Source organism: Labeo rohita, chromosome 13, assembly GCF_022985175.1.
Source record: "Labeo rohita strain BAU-BD-2019 chromosome 13, IGBB_LRoh.1.0, whole genome shotgun sequence".
Classification (NCBI taxonomy): Eukaryota; Metazoa; Chordata; class Actinopteri; order Cypriniformes; family Cyprinidae; genus Labeo; species Labeo rohita.
Window position 1 is genome coordinate 4,114,431 of NC_066881.1, and position 18,939 is coordinate 4,133,369.

The following is an 18,939-nucleotide window of genomic DNA, read 5'->3' on the forward strand; positions in this document are numbered from 1 at the left end:
TCTTAGCAACATTCTCAAATAATACTGAATAAACATGATCATCAGGTTTTACAGAAATTTGTGGAGCTCTATTGCTGCTTTCATTAAAACAAAAGGTGAATGGAACAAACTACTAAGACATTCTGACATTTCATGTAAATTTTTCACTCAGACTGTTATTCTGATAATAAATGAGAAATAATGTGTCTATTTAATGGCTGAAATACATATGAAGTTGTATGGCGTGCAGATTGTTGTGAATAGAAAGAATTTAAAACATTTTACCATGAGGCTGCAACACAAAGTGTAGGAGTAAGGAATAAAAATGAGTCTGAATACTTTCTGAATGCACAGAAATGTTTTGCATTCAATTCTAAATCATTTAATTGCCTAGAAAGCACTTTTTAAAAATGATTATTATTTCATTATATTTTTTACATTTCCAACTGCAATCGCTATGACTTATTAAGGAATTTTAAAAAATGTCTGAGTCTAGCTTGTTCTCTCTCTTTGTAGTTATCAGCTGTGGGGATCCTGGTCCAATTGGCAATGGAATTTACATTGGAAATGAGTTCATATTTAACAAAACCGTGCACTATCGCTGTAACCCTGGGTATGTGATGGAGCCCCCTGGTTCATCTACTCTACGCTGCAGCAAAGATGGCACTTGGAATCGGACCAAACCCAGCTGCAGAGGTAAGTTCATCATCCAAACGTACAGGAAGTATAGTTATCCACGATTCTTTCTGTACAGTCAGAGAGGGCAGCATTTCCTGTCACCCTGCAAACAGCATCATTTTAAAAGATATACTAATATTGTGGAGTTCTTAGCATCCCAACATCAAAAGCCTTTCAGATGTTTTTGATCTTTGTTTTTTTTTTTTTTTTTTTTGACTTGCCTGGCAAGTGAGATTATTCACTTATGAACTCCAAGGGGATGTTGCCATGAAATGTGTAGGATCTATGTTATCAGATGTCAGAATGAAATTAGTGAGTGGTGCAATGCAGACAGCTCAGCCTCCTCACGATCATTTTTAGAAAATATCAGATATATGTTTTGAGACGCAGGAAGAAATGCCATAGATGCTTGATATTCAGAGTGATTTTAGTACGTAATCCCATTTAATCATCGTTTCCTCCCATTAGCAGTACACTTCCTCCCGTTAGCAAACGGAACGTAATGATCAAGGAAAGAAAATAAATAACTCTAAGCCCCTTGTTAGCATACTATTCTTTCAGATCTTCCTTTTCCGCGTCTGAGCAAGTGAAAGAAGGAGATGTTGGGTTTGGACACATCTTCAGTCAATAATAATGATGGTGATGAAATCAGGGCTGTCGGCTGTTCAGAATGCCTTTAAAATGCCTTTCAGTTCCATCCTTTAGTTTGAACTGAGGGAGCAAACAGAATATGGAATTTGAATTTGAATGTAGGACAGTCAAATCAAATTCAAATTCACTGCTGTAAGTGTAAGTTTTAATGCTACATAAGGTATTTACAAAAGAATATGTGTTTATATTGATAATCAGTGTTTAAAAACCCACCTATAGAGGTTTGTGTTTAATTTATATACTGTATGTGTAGTTTACATTTAATATTTTGAGACGCATCCTGACATGCAGCATAAAACACTTTTCTAATTATAATATAATGATTAGGCATGCAGGAGTTATGAACTCATTAATTTGGAGATTACATGAGACTTTTTAAGAATTCATTTGTCACACCTCAGGACCATTTATGAAGGGAGAAAAGGTGATTAAAACAGTGCGAAATTTACAAGAGATTGGTATTCAGTTGCAGCATCTAAAATATTTCCTTAATGCATTCATATACATTTTATTGTAAACAAATTAATGTATATGTATATTTGTTGTTGCCAAAAATGATGTTAAGCATCAACTACATTATTTATATATATATATATATATATATATATATATATATATATAGTGTTAAACTGTTAAATTACTTTAAATTGCAATGCAGTAATATACTAAATTCCTGTGATTTCATCTAGTGAGCTTTGGTCAATTTAAATTCTGCCACATAAAAATTAAAAGGGAGCCAATTGTTAAATATCGCATACTGTCTTAACTTTGTTGTGGCTGTGTTTTTCAGTCATCATGTGTGGGCAGCCTCCAGCTATCCGCAATGGGCGAGTGGAGGGCTCAGACGTGCAGTGGGGTTCCAGTGTTACCTACAGCTGCTTTGAAGGATACCAGTTGTCCTCTCCTGGAATAGCCACATGTGAAGGGAATGGCACATGGCGTGGTGAAATCCCACAGTGTTTGCGTAAGTACCGTTCTGTTCCATTAACAGAAAACAGAATTAAACTCCATTAGCACATCCATGAAAAGAGGATGTAAACAATGTGTTTTGCTTCAGTAGACAGCATATTTAATTACGAATGAAAATGAGGCTGTGAGGGATATAAGTACAGTCCGATTTGTGCTAATATGTTTTATAACTCTTTTTGCTATTCTTTCGGTCTATTGGAAATTTGTGGAAAGATGTATTTACAATATACAAGGTATACATTTCTTTGTCGCTCTCACATGGAAAAAAAAAAAAAACCTGCCACCCAAAAACATCTACTGCAGTATAAATAATATAGCAAAATCTCTACCATCTTGACAAATTTCTGCCATTGCACCATTCATACCATCATAGCGCCCAGCCGTAAATCCATCTATGGGCCAAAAGTTGATATTTTCTGCGGCGGCTGTTGTTGTGTTTGGAGTATTGTGTCGCTATGATGGAAGGTTCATGGCTTGACTGAAATTGTGTGAAACGCCGCTACAGCACATCATAAAACCTGTTTTGACATTTTCAATACAAGTGTCAACACATCACAAATGGATCCCTCAAGTAGCCTGGCTTTCCGGCATGCAGCGCAAGAGGTACGAGGTGCATGCACGGAATCTGCTGTTAAATCCTTCTGGCTTTTATTGTAAGCCTTTGACACAGTGTCAGCTGTTACAACAAAAATTCTCGTTAAAAGTGCCAGAAAAAAGAAACCGTATCGTAAATACACACACCAAGAAATACTATTACATGGAAGAGAACAGGGCTAGTTGTCTGACGGAGAAGATGTCATGAAGACTATATCCCAGTAACTAAAGTTTGGAGGCAAAAGACTTCTTGTTCAAAAAGTTTTTTGTAAATTTGATCATCCAACTATTTTTTTAATATTGTATTTGCGATCATTTCTGGGTAACAAGTGAACACAATAAAATCAGTAATATATATTCAGACAAGTGTCAATAATAAGATTTCAAGTTTTAAATAAAGTGTTTTGAAAACTAGATTTAATTATTTTTAGACACAAAGTGTTATATATCTTCACACATATATGTGTACTTATCTCTTTAAGGAAAACACAAACACACACAAACATGCATGCACACTATCCCGTAACCCTACCCTATCCCTTAAACATAACCTCAAAAAAACTTTTTGGCATTTTTTTGAATTTGCAATAAACTGTTTATAATGCAGGTGTGAATCCTGTGCATACCCAAGATATTTGAGAGAAAGAGTTTGTGGACAGTCTTATTAATATAAATATTATTATATATCGCCTTTTCATTTGAGTTATGAAGTCCAAACAGTTACATGTGTAACTGTCTGTAAATTTTTTATTTGGCAAATAATCACTTTATTTGTTGGTATCTGGACGATTTCATGCTCAAAAAAAAGCTGTCTACGAATCGTTTGCCCAAGCGGAAAATTTGCAGTTGCTACCAGATCTCGATTACTGAAAATCACATAAATAAATGAAACTCTATATTTTCATGTTTTCTCAAGCAAAGCCAGTTTTGCAAGTCTACTGAAAACATATCTTCTTACATGTTTTTGAATAGACAGAAGATTTTGAAAGTACATGTTATTTGGCAACATGCTTGAGCAGACTGAGGATTTTATTGTTCCATTTGTTTTCCTAAATCCCAGTGCTTAACAATCTGGCGTGTGACATGCGTGTGTGTATATATATATATATCACTTATTGTCACCTAACCTAATTTAATATAATATAATAGCTGGTTTCTAACTTACATAAGCTATAGTGTGAAAATATGCCTTGCTTTTTGCCTTAGGAAAAAGGATGACAGCTAGTCCTGGTCTCCTCTACAGTACATACAGTACCTCACAATGCAGCTCATTGTGAATACTGCAGTCTGGTTGATATTCAGCCCTCTCAAGCCTGACTCACATCCACTGGCTCCCTATACCTTCTAGAATCAAGTTCAAACATTTGTCCTAGTGTACAAACCAGTCAGTGGTCAGGCACCTTCCCTCTCCAATCCATGCTGATGCCTAGCACTGTTCTGTCACCAAGTATATGATGAAATCAACTTACCCTAAAAGTGACAAAATGTAAATTATCTCTAAATCTTCAGACGCAGACTCTAGACTCACTTAGTGAGTTGTTGCAAGTTGCAACTCAGCAAGTTGTTGTTGATGATTTTCTTTTCTTTTTTTGGCTTGTTTATTTCCACAAGATTGCTTTGTACCTATATTAGCTGTAATTTACTAGTAGCACTTTGCCATCTGATCCTGTCTCAGATGTGATACTGAAGCACTTTCTGAATGCCTAAATACCTCAAAAACAAGCAAAGCACATGAGAATACAAATAAACAGCACAACTATAAGTTCAACTACTAAAATGCAATTAATAGGGTAATTTATTATTGTTATTGTTATTATTATTATTATTATTGTTATTATTGTTATTCGTTTTTTAGTCCTTTTTGAGTGTTGAAGATTGTCAAATTTAAACACACCAACACCTTTCACTGCTAGATTACCCTCTTGAAAAAGAAAGTAGCTGAATTGAGACTATCATGCTGTTGGAACTAGCAGGCTAACTTTTTTATTTGTGTCCTTTACAGCCGTGTTATGTGGAGATCCAGGCACCCCTGCAGAGGGCTTCACAGAGGGCCGGCAATTTAGCTACAAATCAGAGGTGTCATTCTACTGCAGACCTCCGTTCCTGCTGGTGGGCTCCTCAAGAAGAGTTTGTGAGGCAGACGGTTCCTGGGGTGGAATACAGCCTTCTTGCATTGGTAAGCCACTATTTACTTTGGAAAAAAAAAATGTCCTCCAAAACAAACAATGTCATGACCAGTCAAAATGTGTTTAAATGCAAGGTGTGGACTTTTTACACAGTCCCTTACCCACCATTTGTCCATTTGCATTTCGTAAAACGCATTAACATTTATGCATTTGGCAGGCATGTTGGAAAATGATTTATAGTGTATGTAAATTTTGTCACCATGTGCATTCACTGGGATCAAACCCATGATCGCATGATCACAATGCTCTACAAATCGAGCTACAGAAAAACCCAAATTAAAGAATGCAGTGCATTATTTTATTTTATTTTATTTTATTTTATTTTTTATTTTATAATAATAATACATTTAAATAATTTCTTCTAAATGGTGTAAATGTCTTTTTGTAGATCCAACAAACAATGCATGTAAGGATCCCGGAACCCCAGCATATGGAATTCCAGTCCAGGCTCAGGGATTTGAGGTTAGAACAAATGACATTCAATGATTTCTTATCCTTTAGTTGAGTAAATTACAGGTTGTGCCTCTTTGGTTTCAGGGTTTCACCCTCTATAATGTAATTCTCTTCTTTCAGGTTGGAAGTAAAATTTTCTTCAGATGTCGGAAAAACTATCACATCCTCGGCTCAACAACGAGAACGTGTTTAGAAAATTTAACATGGAGTGGGATGCAACCAGAGTGTGTTGGTAAGCATCACTATATACAGACTCTGTACCAAAGGCTAGTGAGCGGCCTATGCTGGCAACAACAGAGTTGCCCTGAGCGTGAAAGCTGTTCTGAGTAACCTTCTTTTGGCCAAATTCTAAATTAACATTGCATGTATCCTTTGCACAGAAGGCAATACCAGGTTGCATTGTGACATTGAATTTCATAAAAAAAAAAAAAAAAAAAAAAGGGGGGGGGTAAGACTTATTTTGCATATATAATTCATTCAATTGCATATTTTGCACTGCATGACTTGGAGCTGATGCAGGTATATTTAACCTATTAAATTTCTTTTGGGCATATGCAACGCATCTGTCAGATCAACATGTTCTCACTCCCAACTCGTCACATATTGACAGTTGGTCAGGACCCCTTAGCGTCACTTTTTAACACTCAGGGTACCCTTTTTGCATAATTGTTCGAGGCGCAGGGACCTTCATTGTTTTAATACTGTTTTAATTTAATGGTTTGCATGCATTTGTAAAAAAATAGATACTTTCAGAAATAAAAAATGTATACTTTCATTGGAGCACCTAAACCCCTACTAAGCATTACCCATTTCTAAACAATATAAAAGACGTAACAGACAAATATAAATACAGTCACAGGTATTTATGGCAAAAACTGACCATAAACAAGCAGTATAAAAACATTACAAACAAGTCCTATTGCATTCCAAGTCTCTGAAGCCATACGCTTTCTTTATGCAAAGATTGAGGGTTTTAATCACTGAAAATGATCCCGCTCCCTTAACACGCTCACATCTCATGACAAAATGTCAATTCTTCTCACAAATCAATCGTTTTGCCTCGGAACACTTGGAATATTATTACTTTCTGAATAAATCATGAATATAGTTGTATCTGCCTGTTATATGTTGTTTTGTTGATAAATGGTTAGGTTTGGGGCAGGGATTGGGTTAAATGTGTAAATAGTGTAATATAAATAAAAGTGTTGTGACTATTTGCATTGAAAAAATCACAACCCAACATATATGCAATAATAGCAATATTATTACCCAATATATAATTTAATCATGACGATAAAATTCCCAGTGCCTTACGCATCAGCACATTGACGCCAAGGGTTTCTTATTTAAAGGACTGGAGGACCCTGCACGTTGAAAAAAAGGGGTACCCTGTGCTTCAATAAGTGACGCTAAAGGGTCCTGACCAAGCGTCAATATGTGACGAGTTGGGAGTGAGAACGTGTTGGTCAGATCGCGATCATCATTTACATGACCAAGCACTGATTCGCCTCTGATTTCAGCCTACTTTTTTTCATGCCTTCTCAATGTACTGTTGGCGAGTGGAAAATCTCATGTAAAAACAGAATTAGAGTATCACAGTGCTAGCTTAGCAACATGCTAACAGTAAACTCTATCGAAATCAGTTCTGAGTGAGTTCTGATATGTGCTGCATGTAAAGAGCACTATTTGCTGCATATGCAGGGCACTTATGAGGTTCCATTTCACTTGGCATAGTGCCTCAGACAGAAGTTTCCCGTGTAGGCGTCTGACAGCAAGGCAGCTCCTTAGGTTTTGGAACACAGCCATAGCGTTATATTCGAAACAAGGTTTCATCATTGTGTGATTGATGATGTACTATCAGGAAAACAAAGGAAGGTGAGGAGAGAGAGCGAGAGCGAGATCTTTACACAGGAAATTACTGCAGAAGGGCATTGTTTGAAGAAGTAGAGATTACTTCAGAGTTAGGGCGGCTGAGGGTGCTGATGTCAAAGACTCTGACAGCTTAGCAGAGAGAAGTTTGCTCTTGCAAATCTACTTTTTGATAGAAGTTCTCTGAGCAGTGTCATGCACTTGATCCTTGCCACTGCCCCAGTGATTATCCTCTAAGCTGTATATGAGAATTCCACGTTGTGATGCTTTTGTATTGAAAAGATTGCTGGAAAAGGAACAAATGTGGGCAAAAGAATTAAAGTTAGCTCAATTTAAACTAGTACATAGGCTTGTACATTTGCGATTTGTGGACCACTTTGACAGAGCGCCCCACCAAATCCTTAGGGCGTCTTGCCTGTGTAAAGCAGTCAAACTGTCAGAAGCTGAGAAGCAGGGAGAATTGAGTTGACGAAAAGTGAGGTGTGAGGACATGGCTCATATATTATGGAAGATGGCAGCACTCAAGGCATGTCCCAGAACGTTTGTCTCAGTGGTGTGGCTTTATCTCGACCATTCTATAGTGTGCAGCTGGGACTTCACTGTAAATCTTTCTGATATTGCTTTTTATTGTGATTCTGTTATTTTTTTTAGGGATGCTATGGTCAGGATTTTTTTTTAAGCCAATACCGATTACCAGGTTCTTTAGAAGCAGCTGATAGCAATAATTTTTTTTTTATTATTTGAAACTCTGTAACTGTTAGTTGTAAATTCTTTTTTCAGATATACATTTAAAAGTTATAAACTGCAACACTGGTTTGAATTATAAAACTATTATAAGTATGTTCAACCTTCCCCGGATGCATGCAGTACATTCATGTTATATGGAATGTGCTCTATAGCATATCTCAAATGCTGGATTGTTTATATTGTCAAAATGAAAACAGTATTATACCACAATATATTAAGAGTTGGATATGTAGTATTTCCAACTTTACCTGCATACATAGAGTATCTCATACAGCAATGCATACTAATGTATATACTACTGTGTATAAAGTGATATACTGTATACTATACAGTTAACTGCTTGATACTAGTATCTCTGCAAAATCTAAACAACTTTATAGTCCAGCAGTAACATGCTAAATGCAACTACAAGTCGTGAAGATATTCATGATGTTTAAAAACATTATGATTTTCTGTAAAGCTTATTTAAAACAATGCTTATTGTGAAAAGTACTATACAGAAAAATTGACTTGGCTAGACTTGACTTGGCTCAAGTAGTGGCATGATTTTAGGGCAGAACATGTAGTTTATGTAGTCTAATAATGCAAGATTCTCAAATCAAGTTACAGCAGTGGTTCCCAACCATGTTCCTGGAGGCCCCCCCAACACTGCATATTTTGTATGTCTCCTCTTACTGACGCACCCATTTCAGGTATTGTAGTCTCTACTAATGAGCTGATAATCTGAATCAGGTGTGTTTGATTATGGAGACATGAAAAACATGCTGTGTTGGGGGGCCTCTAGGAATGTGGTTGGGAACCTCTATATTACAGTATAACCATAGGTATCATTTGCAGGTGGGATGTGTGGGGGGTATGTTCCCACCACTTTTTGTTAAGGTCCAATTTGTTCTTACCATTTTTAAAAAAAAAAAAAACCTTGCTGCAAAAGGCATGTATAATAAACAGAAATAAACATCTCAGATCCATCGTTCTTAATTTAATTCATACATGTAACAAGTAACACATTTGCACCGGCCAGAACATCATGGACGTCATGTGTAAAGTTAGGAGTTATAAAAAATTAATGGCATAAATAATAAATGCGACTTCTGGACCATGTATACATTATTTAATTTGTGTGATCAAAGTGATGAAATAAACAAAAAGCTACCCATTTGCATTTACTTAAATTAAATATCTCATAAAGCAAACAAATTACATTATCTGGAAGTTTCCAAAAAAAATATTAATAATAAAAATAAATAAATAAATAAATAAATAAATAAATAAATAAATAAATGCATGAATTTAAGCTGTAAGTAGCATATCAGCAGTGTATGCATCCTAATATCAGTAATGATGTCCTAATATGTTCACTTTAGAACAAATAAGCCCTCTACTTATATTGTTCTGTCTTCTTATTTTTTTATGTTGCAAAATACAAAATTAATAATAATAATGATGATGATGATGATGATGATGCTCCGTTTTAGACATACTAACTATTAGCAACTTTGCAAATATATGTTAACTACCAGTTATTAGAGTATTTGTAGATTGTCTGCTTAATATCTGCTAACACTTAATTTTGATGGCACATGTTCTACTGACTATATGTAACTTTGCAAGTATATGTCTTATTCTACTAACCCTAACCCTAAACAGTAATAGCTATAAAATAACTAAAAGAAGGAGAGAAAGAAAGAAAGAAAGAAAGAAAGAAAGAAAGAAAGAAAGAAAGAAAGAAAGAAAGAAAGAAAAAGAAAAAAATGGCATGGAAGTGATCCTTAAGTCTGACAATTAGGCTCATTTCCATTGAATCACTAAAATATGTGGGTTTATGTGATTGCCTGTTGGAAGTAAGATTGGCTTTAGTCTATGGTTGATCAGTTGGAGCATCACAATTGTTTTTTCTTTCATTTTTCAGCCCATGCCTGTAGGCAGCCTGAGACACCATCTCATGTAGACGTGAAGGCTATAGACCTGCCTACTCTAGGTTACACTCTCATGTATACATGTCAAGATGGTTTCTACTTATCTGGAGGATCAGAGCACAGGACCTGCAAAGCAGATGGGAGGTGGTCAGGCAAACCTCCAGTCTGCAAAGGTACTGAAACAACCGGGCTGATAATTGATGGAATGTGGGTTACTTCTCCCAAACATGAAATTTCTGACATTAGTTGTGAATGTGCTAGTAATGCATGCTATTTAATAGTGAGAATTGATCCTTAAACTAAAGCGTTACCATATTTTTAGTTCTTGAAACCATTTAAGACTAAATCTATGACTTGTTTAAATCCTTTAAAAGTGTACATTGTCAAACAGAATAGCGGTATCAGCATTTATGTATGTATGAAAGTTATTCATGTCTGTCAAACTGTTGTAGAAGTGACTCATTCTCAGACAAACTACAGCAAGAAACTCTGATTAACTGTCATTACCGTTGTGCAGGTTGCATCCACAAATGTCAAATGATCAATTATTTGCTCTATTTTCTAGTTGGACCAAAAATAAACAGCAAATCAAATGAGGATCCAGACCTGCAGAAAAACAAGATTCGTGGTACGAAACCTTTTAAGTTCACACTGAATGATCCATTTTGCTGTCATAAAAAATAAACTTGGTCTACATGAATATGAACTATGGTCACTGGAAATAATGGGCCTGTAATGTTGCATTTCTGAAAATGATATTTTTAAAATGTCAGAGTAACAAAGATAAAGGTGAAGTGTGATTATTTTCAGTGTTAAAATATGACTGCCTATCTCACTTTGAATGGCAAACACCAACTATTTTTAAACCTTTCATAGGTGTTAAAGAAGTGTTTGGGGAAACCTGTATAAAAATTGTTTATAAGTCAGTTACCAGTTTGACATTTATCACATTCATATCTGACAGCCAAACATAAAGTGTCTGAATGCATATGTATTTATTTTTAACAACACATCGTTTGCACAGCATTTAAAACCTTTGTGTGCTTGTCTACATATTTTGTTATCTTAGCAATCATATTAATGCATTTGTATGGGTGTCTTAAATGTCCAAATACTTGTTGGGGCCCCTGTAGCTACTCAAGTGTATATGCTTCTATTTCATTAATTTACAGAGATGAAAAAAATGATTTCTGTATGCATTGTGTTTAGTTCCTGCAGATGTGTTCTCTTTGAACTCTGGTTGGGCTGGATTCTATGAGTACCTGGGAAAGAGACAGGCTGCCACAGTAACTGTCAATGCATTCAATGCTACCACCAGCCGGGTCAATGTCACTCTTCTCGAGCAGAGTGGGGTGCACATTAAACTCTCCGGTACGTTTTCTTCCAGGTTTTGACACCATGTTCATGTAACACTAGGGCTGGGTGACGTGATGCATGTAGTGTAGGACAGAACAAATTTGTCAGTCGGTAGATATCACAGATCACAGATATCACTGAGCAGGACTACTTTAGTTTATTTTCACTTGCACACTGAAGAAACATGAAGTAATGTGTGAATATGGGATGAATTTGTCATTAAGGAGTTATTTGTGGGCCAGTATAGAAATGAACTGATGTGCCGTCAGCTGCGGTCAACAATATGACGTGTCATTGATCCAAATGTTGTCTTGTTTGAACACATTTAGGAGTCTGCTCTTACATATCAAATGTGCTGAAAGTGAAGGATTTTCTTACTTTGATGGGAGATTGAGAGTGAATAATTGAATTAGCATTGCATCTTATTTCTTCAGTGCTGAGATTACATCCAATTTCTCAGATGAATTGAGCAGGCTTGATAGCTATGGATGCTTTCCGCATTTACCAAATATGTTTTCCTTTGCCCTACTTCCTAGTCCTAGACCAAAAATAAACAAAAAAAACATTACCAGTGCAGGTTTGTAAAAAAAAAAAAAATCCACATGATGGATATTGTTGGTTATTTCAGTTAATTATGTCCGTATGTTTTCTTTTTCTTCTTCTTCTTCTTGGGTTGTTTTGCAGGAACTTACAAGAAAGAAGAAAATCATCTGTTATTAAAAGTTTACCAGATAAGAGGCCCAACAGAACAATATTTCAGCAAATTCAAAAACGATAACTGGGCAATGGATGGATATGTGAGTAGCACAAAAGTGTTAATACGTTAATAAAGAATTGTATTTTATACGGTGGATGTGATTATACGGAATGTGTTTATATGGTGAAGTCTTTAATACTACTTTTGTCTGGTAAGATATTTGAAAAAGCATTGTTTTGGCAAATATATATTAAAAAGTTTTTTTTTTTTTGTTTCCTGTTTAATGTCTATTTTATATATATATATATAGGTTACAGCAGAAACAGAGAAAAAAATGTTTGTTTACCAAGGTCACATTCACAGCAAGGACTTTGGAAAGTTTCAGTTAACAAGACAAGGTAGAGTATTTCATTTTCCAGTTTCTTTTTTCCTTAAAAAAAAAAAAAAAAAATATATATATATATATATATATATATATATATATATATTAGGCAGGTGGTCATTTAAAAATTTTTATTCTGAATTTTCCCTCAGGTCTTATTACAACAGATATGGATCCGTCTAATCCTTACTACGGCACAAACAGCAGTTCTGTGGCAGCTGCCATTCTAGTGCCCTTCTTTGCGCTTATTTTATCAGGGTTTGCCTTTTACCTCTACAAACACAGGTAAGAGCAGCTGACTTGACTGTATCATGTGTTTATGTTATTTGTCCATAATGAATGTGAATCGGCAATGTATCACTGTAGTGATAGGAAACTCCTTTGCCAAGCCAGTAATTGTGAGTGATATTGTGTCTGGCTACAGACAGTTAGTAATTAAAATCTCTTAAAATGCTACTGAGTTCAAATTAAGCCAGTACTAAAAAGAAGCATGGGAGTTTTCCTACACAAACAAAACAGTGTGACAAAGTTGTCATGAAGCATGACAGTTCCCCGATATTAAAATAATAAAAAAAATTGGCAGGGCTCTATCACAAGGCACAGATGACAATGAGAGACCCAAAGACCTGGCCGCCTCCAGGTAAGTCACCGGAAGCTAATGCCACAGGCGACGAGCCCTTTACAGCCACACCTTCATTGTCTGCATTTTATTTGCTCATCTTGTCTGAGTCAGGTCAGAGCGCAGGAATTATGGGAAATGAAGTGACTTACTTTGTTGTAGTCTCATATTAGATTGTCATTTCTGTCAACCCTAATTTGACCAACTAAAAGTCATCCTATTTATTTGGTTGTGTACATTTGCCACTGGAATATCCTTAGTGTAGATATGAATTGGGTACAGGATGTAGGTCATTTATTTAGATTTAGACCGTATAATTTAAGCAAGATCATAAATCATCCAATGTCATCATTGGGGATCAGTTACAGTATTCAAATTTAGATCATCAAGAAGTCAGTGACCTTTCCAAACATTTATTTCATTTTTTTTTTTTTTCATGGTTGTAATTATTGGTGGTAAGAAGCAGCAAAATTTCCAGTTGAATAAGGAAAGGAGTTTTAAAACAGCCATGATCAGAATAGCATATTACCACACACACATAGGATACCTAGGTTATCAACTACATTTGCAAAATTGCAGTATACAACAGAGCATAATGCACTTGGAATGGTAAAATACAATGCACTCAGTATGATCTCACATTTCAGTATGCTAATTGAATTGAAAATTATTACAGAACAGTTTTTTCTTGACTGATTATATCTGCCAAGTGTTTTTACTCAAGACTGAAATAAAATGCAAAATAATTTGCCATGTAACAAACACAAGGAGGCTTGAAAATGCAGCATATTGCTGAAATGTGTACTATTTGGAAAAGTAGGCATTCAGTTGGCATATACTGTGAAGTATGTTAGTATTCCATAAGCATTAATCAACCATAAATGTTTCAAGCAGTAGTATGCCACATTATCACCCGACCTCATGTTTGTTACCTCATCACATTACATTTTTAATTCAAGCAAGTGGCATCCTCTTGTCCTCTTGGAAATAAAAATGATTTAGCATTTGTAATACAGTGTTGCATAAAAATGCCCCTAGAAGTAGAAGGTCCAATCGACCACAATGCGTTGTGTAGTAAGAATATACAACATTTAGCATTTAATGGAAGAAAATATAGAGTGCGAAAGACGTAAGGGTGAGTAAATAGTTACATCTTTATTTTGAAATGAACTGCTTCTGTGTTTTTGAATGAAAATTATTAATTTGGTTGTATAAATTTGTAATTTAACCCGGCTAACACATTTGTCACTTCCCATTGTTGGATGAGGACATCATGTTCTTTTGTTTTAGGTTTTATCTAACATGTCTAATGTTTATGTTGTTCTTCCATAATTGAAAAATACAATGGAATGTGTTGTAATAATTGTAAACATATGAATACATTTGTGTTTTGGTTTTGAAATATGTTCCTGTTCCTCTTAACCATTTGCTTTCTTTGTTTTTCTTCCTTTTCAGAACAAGACCAAAAGTTCAGTACAACGGATATGCAGGTCACGAGAACACTAATGGACAAGCTTCGTTTGAGAATCCCATGTATGATACAAACATGAAGCCAACAGAGGCAAAGGCTGTGAGGTTTGATACGACCCTCAATACAGTCTGCACAGTAGTATAGCCTTCATTATCAGCTCTGGACCGACCGGCCTCATGGGTAAGCAGCAGAGCAGTGGGTACCAGACGCCAATACTCCTTTACGACTGACTGCACTTTGCTATAGATGTGACTTACTTTTATCACAAGCTTACAGTGGACAGAATAAAACCGATGACTATGTTTTTTATAAATATAAAAAAAAAAAAAAATTTAGAACAACAAAACCCCAGAAAAAAAAAAAACATCAAAGAAAAAAGACTTTTCAAAGAACGAAGCTCACTTGACGCATGTTCGGCCAGAACTGAGGTCAACATTCTTTCTGGGATCTGTACCGTACGTGGCACTTAAAGGATGAAGGTTTTTTTTTTTTCTTTTATCTTTTTTTATGTATTCCCCCCCTTAAAAGACTTCCTGGGAAGGATACTGAAGTGTCTTTGAACGCCACAAAGTTGTTGACACAATGTATTTTCTTCAGTGAAGACAAACCACAAAACGAGAAAGCAACTGGACTACTGTGGCTTAGCACACTTAATAGATTTCCACCAAGAAGGTGAGAAAATGCTACAAGAAACTCAAAGGAGAGACGCTCACCTCCGGGTGGAGGACGGAACTCAACCGCTGCGTTGAAAAAAAGAAATAAACTTTATCGCACAAATTTTGCACTAGTATGAAATGGATATGAAATCAATGTACGGAAGAAACAAAAAAATAATATACAGGGTTTTACTGACCATATGTATATAAACATAATACCATATCCATAGAGAGCATGATGTCATGCTGCGGCTATCAAGAGAGACTGAATTTATTTTTGAAATGAAGTTCTGTTTATGTTTACAAGGTGATAAGGACACAACTGAAACTTACGATCATCATTTTTGATTGCTTTTTAATGCATTCATCATACTCCACATCACGCACATGTTGTACTGTTCCTTCGTGGCGTGTCCGATCACTTGCTTGGACTAGCAGATGCTGACAAATTACATTTCATCTTTAAGTTTGAAATCATAATAGCTTTACTCACCAATTTGCCGTATCACCAATTTGCTTTCATTACGTATCAAATATACCTCTTGTGCAGAACATGACTGTATGTTGATGGCGCAGATTTTGAGTTCATTTATCAGCTCTGTGTGGATGCCTATACAAGATTTTTCTGAGCCCACAAGTTGATGCATTTTTTTTATTATTATTATTATTATTTTTCCATTCCTCCTTTTTCTGAACCAGTGTGCATCTCCCGTGCCCATTAGAGACACAAAATCAGCGGGGTTAAGATCAAACTTACTCTCGAAGAAACACTGCCTTATTAGATTCAGAAGCATGACCGGGCCACACCGGTTCCCAATGACCCATATCATTAGTACATTAACCTAGATGAAGAGTGTAGGGCTGCTGGGGTGCATATTCACTGTGATTTAAATGTCATGACCACGCTGATTCCAGTGCATGTGCTAAAACTGTAAGTGCTCCCATTTTTCCATGTGAACAACGTGATGCCTGATGTTTTCTCAATGCTGTGTTACCACATGCACTTGCGTGCTACACATCGATGGCTTTGAGCATAAAATGTGCACAATGACATTGTCGTAGGCTTGCTGTCGGATTTCATATCATTTCCACATTGATTGTATTTTCAATCAAAACCACGTTTTGTTTCCTAATGCGTTTGGATGTTTTTCGTTGTGCTCTCAGATTGAACCATTTCGCCAGTTCGGCCCGTTGGCAGTGTCAGTTTTCTCACACTGCGGAAGATCCACGTCTTGCCTTTTCTCAGGCTTGCTGCAATAATGTTTCTTTGTTCAGTTGCGTTTTGTACGGTTTTGTTTCCTCACGACTGTAAAATAGTTTTGCGACTGTCAGGCTGTAAAACTGCATTCAAACCAACAATCGTGCTACTCGCCATTGTCATTCGATCATGTGCTGCTGACTTGAAGTAGGTGCAAAAGATGTTTTTGTACAGAAATATATTTTTTATGCAGAATTTGTAAAATTATTAAATATGCTGTACTTTTTTGATTAATGTAGGTAAAATTGTTAAAATAAATGTTTTTACTGTATAAAAATGTAAATTAATTGTTTATCTACCCATAAGTATATATCTACGGTTTAAAATTTTCCAACAAAATGTCAATATATACGAGCTTTTATGAAATATTCAGCTCGTATGTGTTCTTTGACGTGAGCAAAATCATGAACCCTAGAGAACTGTACTGCAGATTGTTAAATGACAAATATTTTGAAAAGTATTATTTGAGATAAATATTAAACTTTTTCTAAAAGTACACTTTCTGTTCTTTTCTTTAAACACAAGTGAATTTCTTACCATTTGACTGGAATTCACTATGATGGTATGCTTGTAAGAAGGGAATGTAAATATTTGACTTGACAATTCAATTCAGTTGTGGTTCTTTACTGTCACACTACGCTGTTGCAGGAAGAACGAGGGAGGCACGAAGTAGTGTTAACAGTCTTTAATAAAGCAAACACGGGGGATAATCCACAATAGGAGCTTGAGCAGACACACGTATAAAACATGTAGACCCCGACAAGTGAAAAAACACACAGACAGGAACTTAAAGACACAGGGTAATGGGCCAGAACACAGGTTCACAGAATAATTAATCAGACTAAACGAGAAGGGGAATATGACCATATAAGGATACACAGGAACAGAAACGGGTGGAAACACAACAAAACAGGTCCAAAACCCTGAACAGGTCCAAAACCCCGCCTGGAAGGTGCGTCCTTGAAGAAGGAGGGATGTGTGAGAACTTGGGAGGGGGTCGGCAAACAGAGTCCAGGGTGGAGACAACAGAGGGAGGAGCCAAGGAGGAAACGGGAGGAGCCAGGGCGGATCAGACGGAGAGAGGAGCCAGGGAGATGACATTATGAACTTGGAGCAGGAGGAGCCAGGCGGGACCCAGGCCACTGCTATGATGGCAACCCACGCTGGAGCCGACGGTGGGAGGAGCCATGGAGGAGTAAGGGCTGACGACTCCAGGGGGCTGACCAACAGCGGTGGAGCAAGTGGCGGAGGAGCCCGAGGCAAAGATGGAGAGTCGATGAGCCAGGGTGGTGAGGAGGATCCAGAGGGCCGAGGTGGAACAAATTGCTCCGGCAACTGATGTGGAGGCGTGGATCCGAGAGGCTGTGGGACAAGGTGAAGCCGGAGGAGTGGAGTTCCGAGGCATAGGATGGTTGAGCGGAGGGGCTGCCAGATGACAGCGGAGGAGAAAGCAAGGACGGGTGGGAGGGGTCCTTGGGGCTGCCCCTGGGGATTGAAACCCACTCCTGGCAGGACTCAGGAACAGGAGCCTCCTCTGAACTGAGCTCTGGCATGGGAGCCCTGTCTGGGCTGAGCTCCCGAGCACTTACAGCAGGCTCCGGTGAAGGTGGGAGGAGAGGGAGCAGGTCGGCACTCATGTCCATGTTGAATATCCCCTCAGCCTGTAACAGTCCCGGATCCGTAAACAGCTCACCTTCAGCCATGTTGCAGTGGGCATATCTCCTCTCTGCGATCTCACTGGGCTCGGCATTCTCCCTTGTGGCGGGTGTTGTAGCCGGCTTGCACATCTGGACTGAAGTCACCTGCAGCTCCAGCTCCGCGGTGATCCATTGCTCTGATGCTCAATGTTACAATGGCTCTTCGACCGCAGTGAGCTTGGGCTCTCCATCAACATTGGGCTTGGGCTTTATCTCCGTGAATCGGGGAAATGGTGGGTTGGGCTCTGGGGCAGGAGTGGATCTGGCGATCCATTTCTCACCAGTGTCAACACCACGAAGGAAAGTCCAAAGTCCTCTCTAAGACCATCTTCGGATGACGGCACTCTGCACGCGGTGTTTAAACTAGCATCATAGAATGAGCAGAGCATGTCGTCCGGGTAGCTGGTGGTGTGTGCTAACAAAAGGAACAGTCTTGTATGGTCCTTGAGAGGTTTTTCCCCCTGATCCAGCAGGAGCAGGAGGTAATCGGGATGGGGCGGTTGGGTCTTCTGTCACACTACGCTGTTGCAGGAATAACGAGGGAGCAAGGGTTTTTAATAAAGCAAACACGGGATAATCCACAACAGGAGCTTGAGCAGACACACATATACAACAAGTAGACCCGACAAGGGAAAAACACACAGACAGGAACTTAAATACACAGGCTAATGGGCAAGAAAAGAGTAACTAATCTGACTAAATGAGAACATGAACCATATAAGGATACACAGGAACAAAAATGGGGCGGAAACACAATAAAA

At 37.4% G+C, this 18,939-nt stretch overlaps 1 protein-coding gene across 2 annotated transcripts in view; it reads left to right on the forward strand.

Annotated features, from left to right (window-relative positions):
- The window catches only part of csmd1a (CUB and Sushi multiple domains 1a), a 500,785-nt gene extending 485,603 nt beyond the window's left edge, over window positions 1–15,182 (forward strand). The window contains exons 59-71 of one of the 2 annotated variants that reach the window (XM_051125525.1): window positions 496–675; window positions 2,099–2,272; window positions 4,874–5,047; window positions 5,446–5,519; window positions 5,631–5,742; window positions 10,036–10,215; window positions 10,608–10,670; window positions 11,252–11,413; window positions 12,083–12,195; window positions 12,406–12,493; window positions 12,630–12,762; window positions 13,061–13,117; window positions 14,552–15,182. In XM_051125525.1, the coding sequence (XP_050981482.1) occupies window positions 496–675; window positions 2,099–2,272; window positions 4,874–5,047; window positions 5,446–5,519; window positions 5,631–5,742; window positions 10,036–10,215; window positions 10,608–10,670; window positions 11,252–11,413; window positions 12,083–12,195; window positions 12,406–12,493; window positions 12,630–12,762; window positions 13,061–13,117; window positions 14,552–14,711 (1,670 nt within the window). In that variant the 3' untranslated portion in view covers window positions 14,712–15,182. The remainder of the gene's footprint in view (window positions 1–495; window positions 676–2,098; window positions 2,273–4,873; window positions 5,048–5,445; window positions 5,520–5,630; window positions 5,743–10,035; window positions 10,216–10,607; window positions 10,671–11,251; window positions 11,414–12,082; window positions 12,196–12,405; window positions 12,494–12,629; window positions 12,763–13,060; window positions 13,118–14,551) is intronic. The other variant, XM_051125526.1, reaches the window with a different exon arrangement.
- Window positions 15,183–18,939: the final 3,757 nt, after the last annotated feature.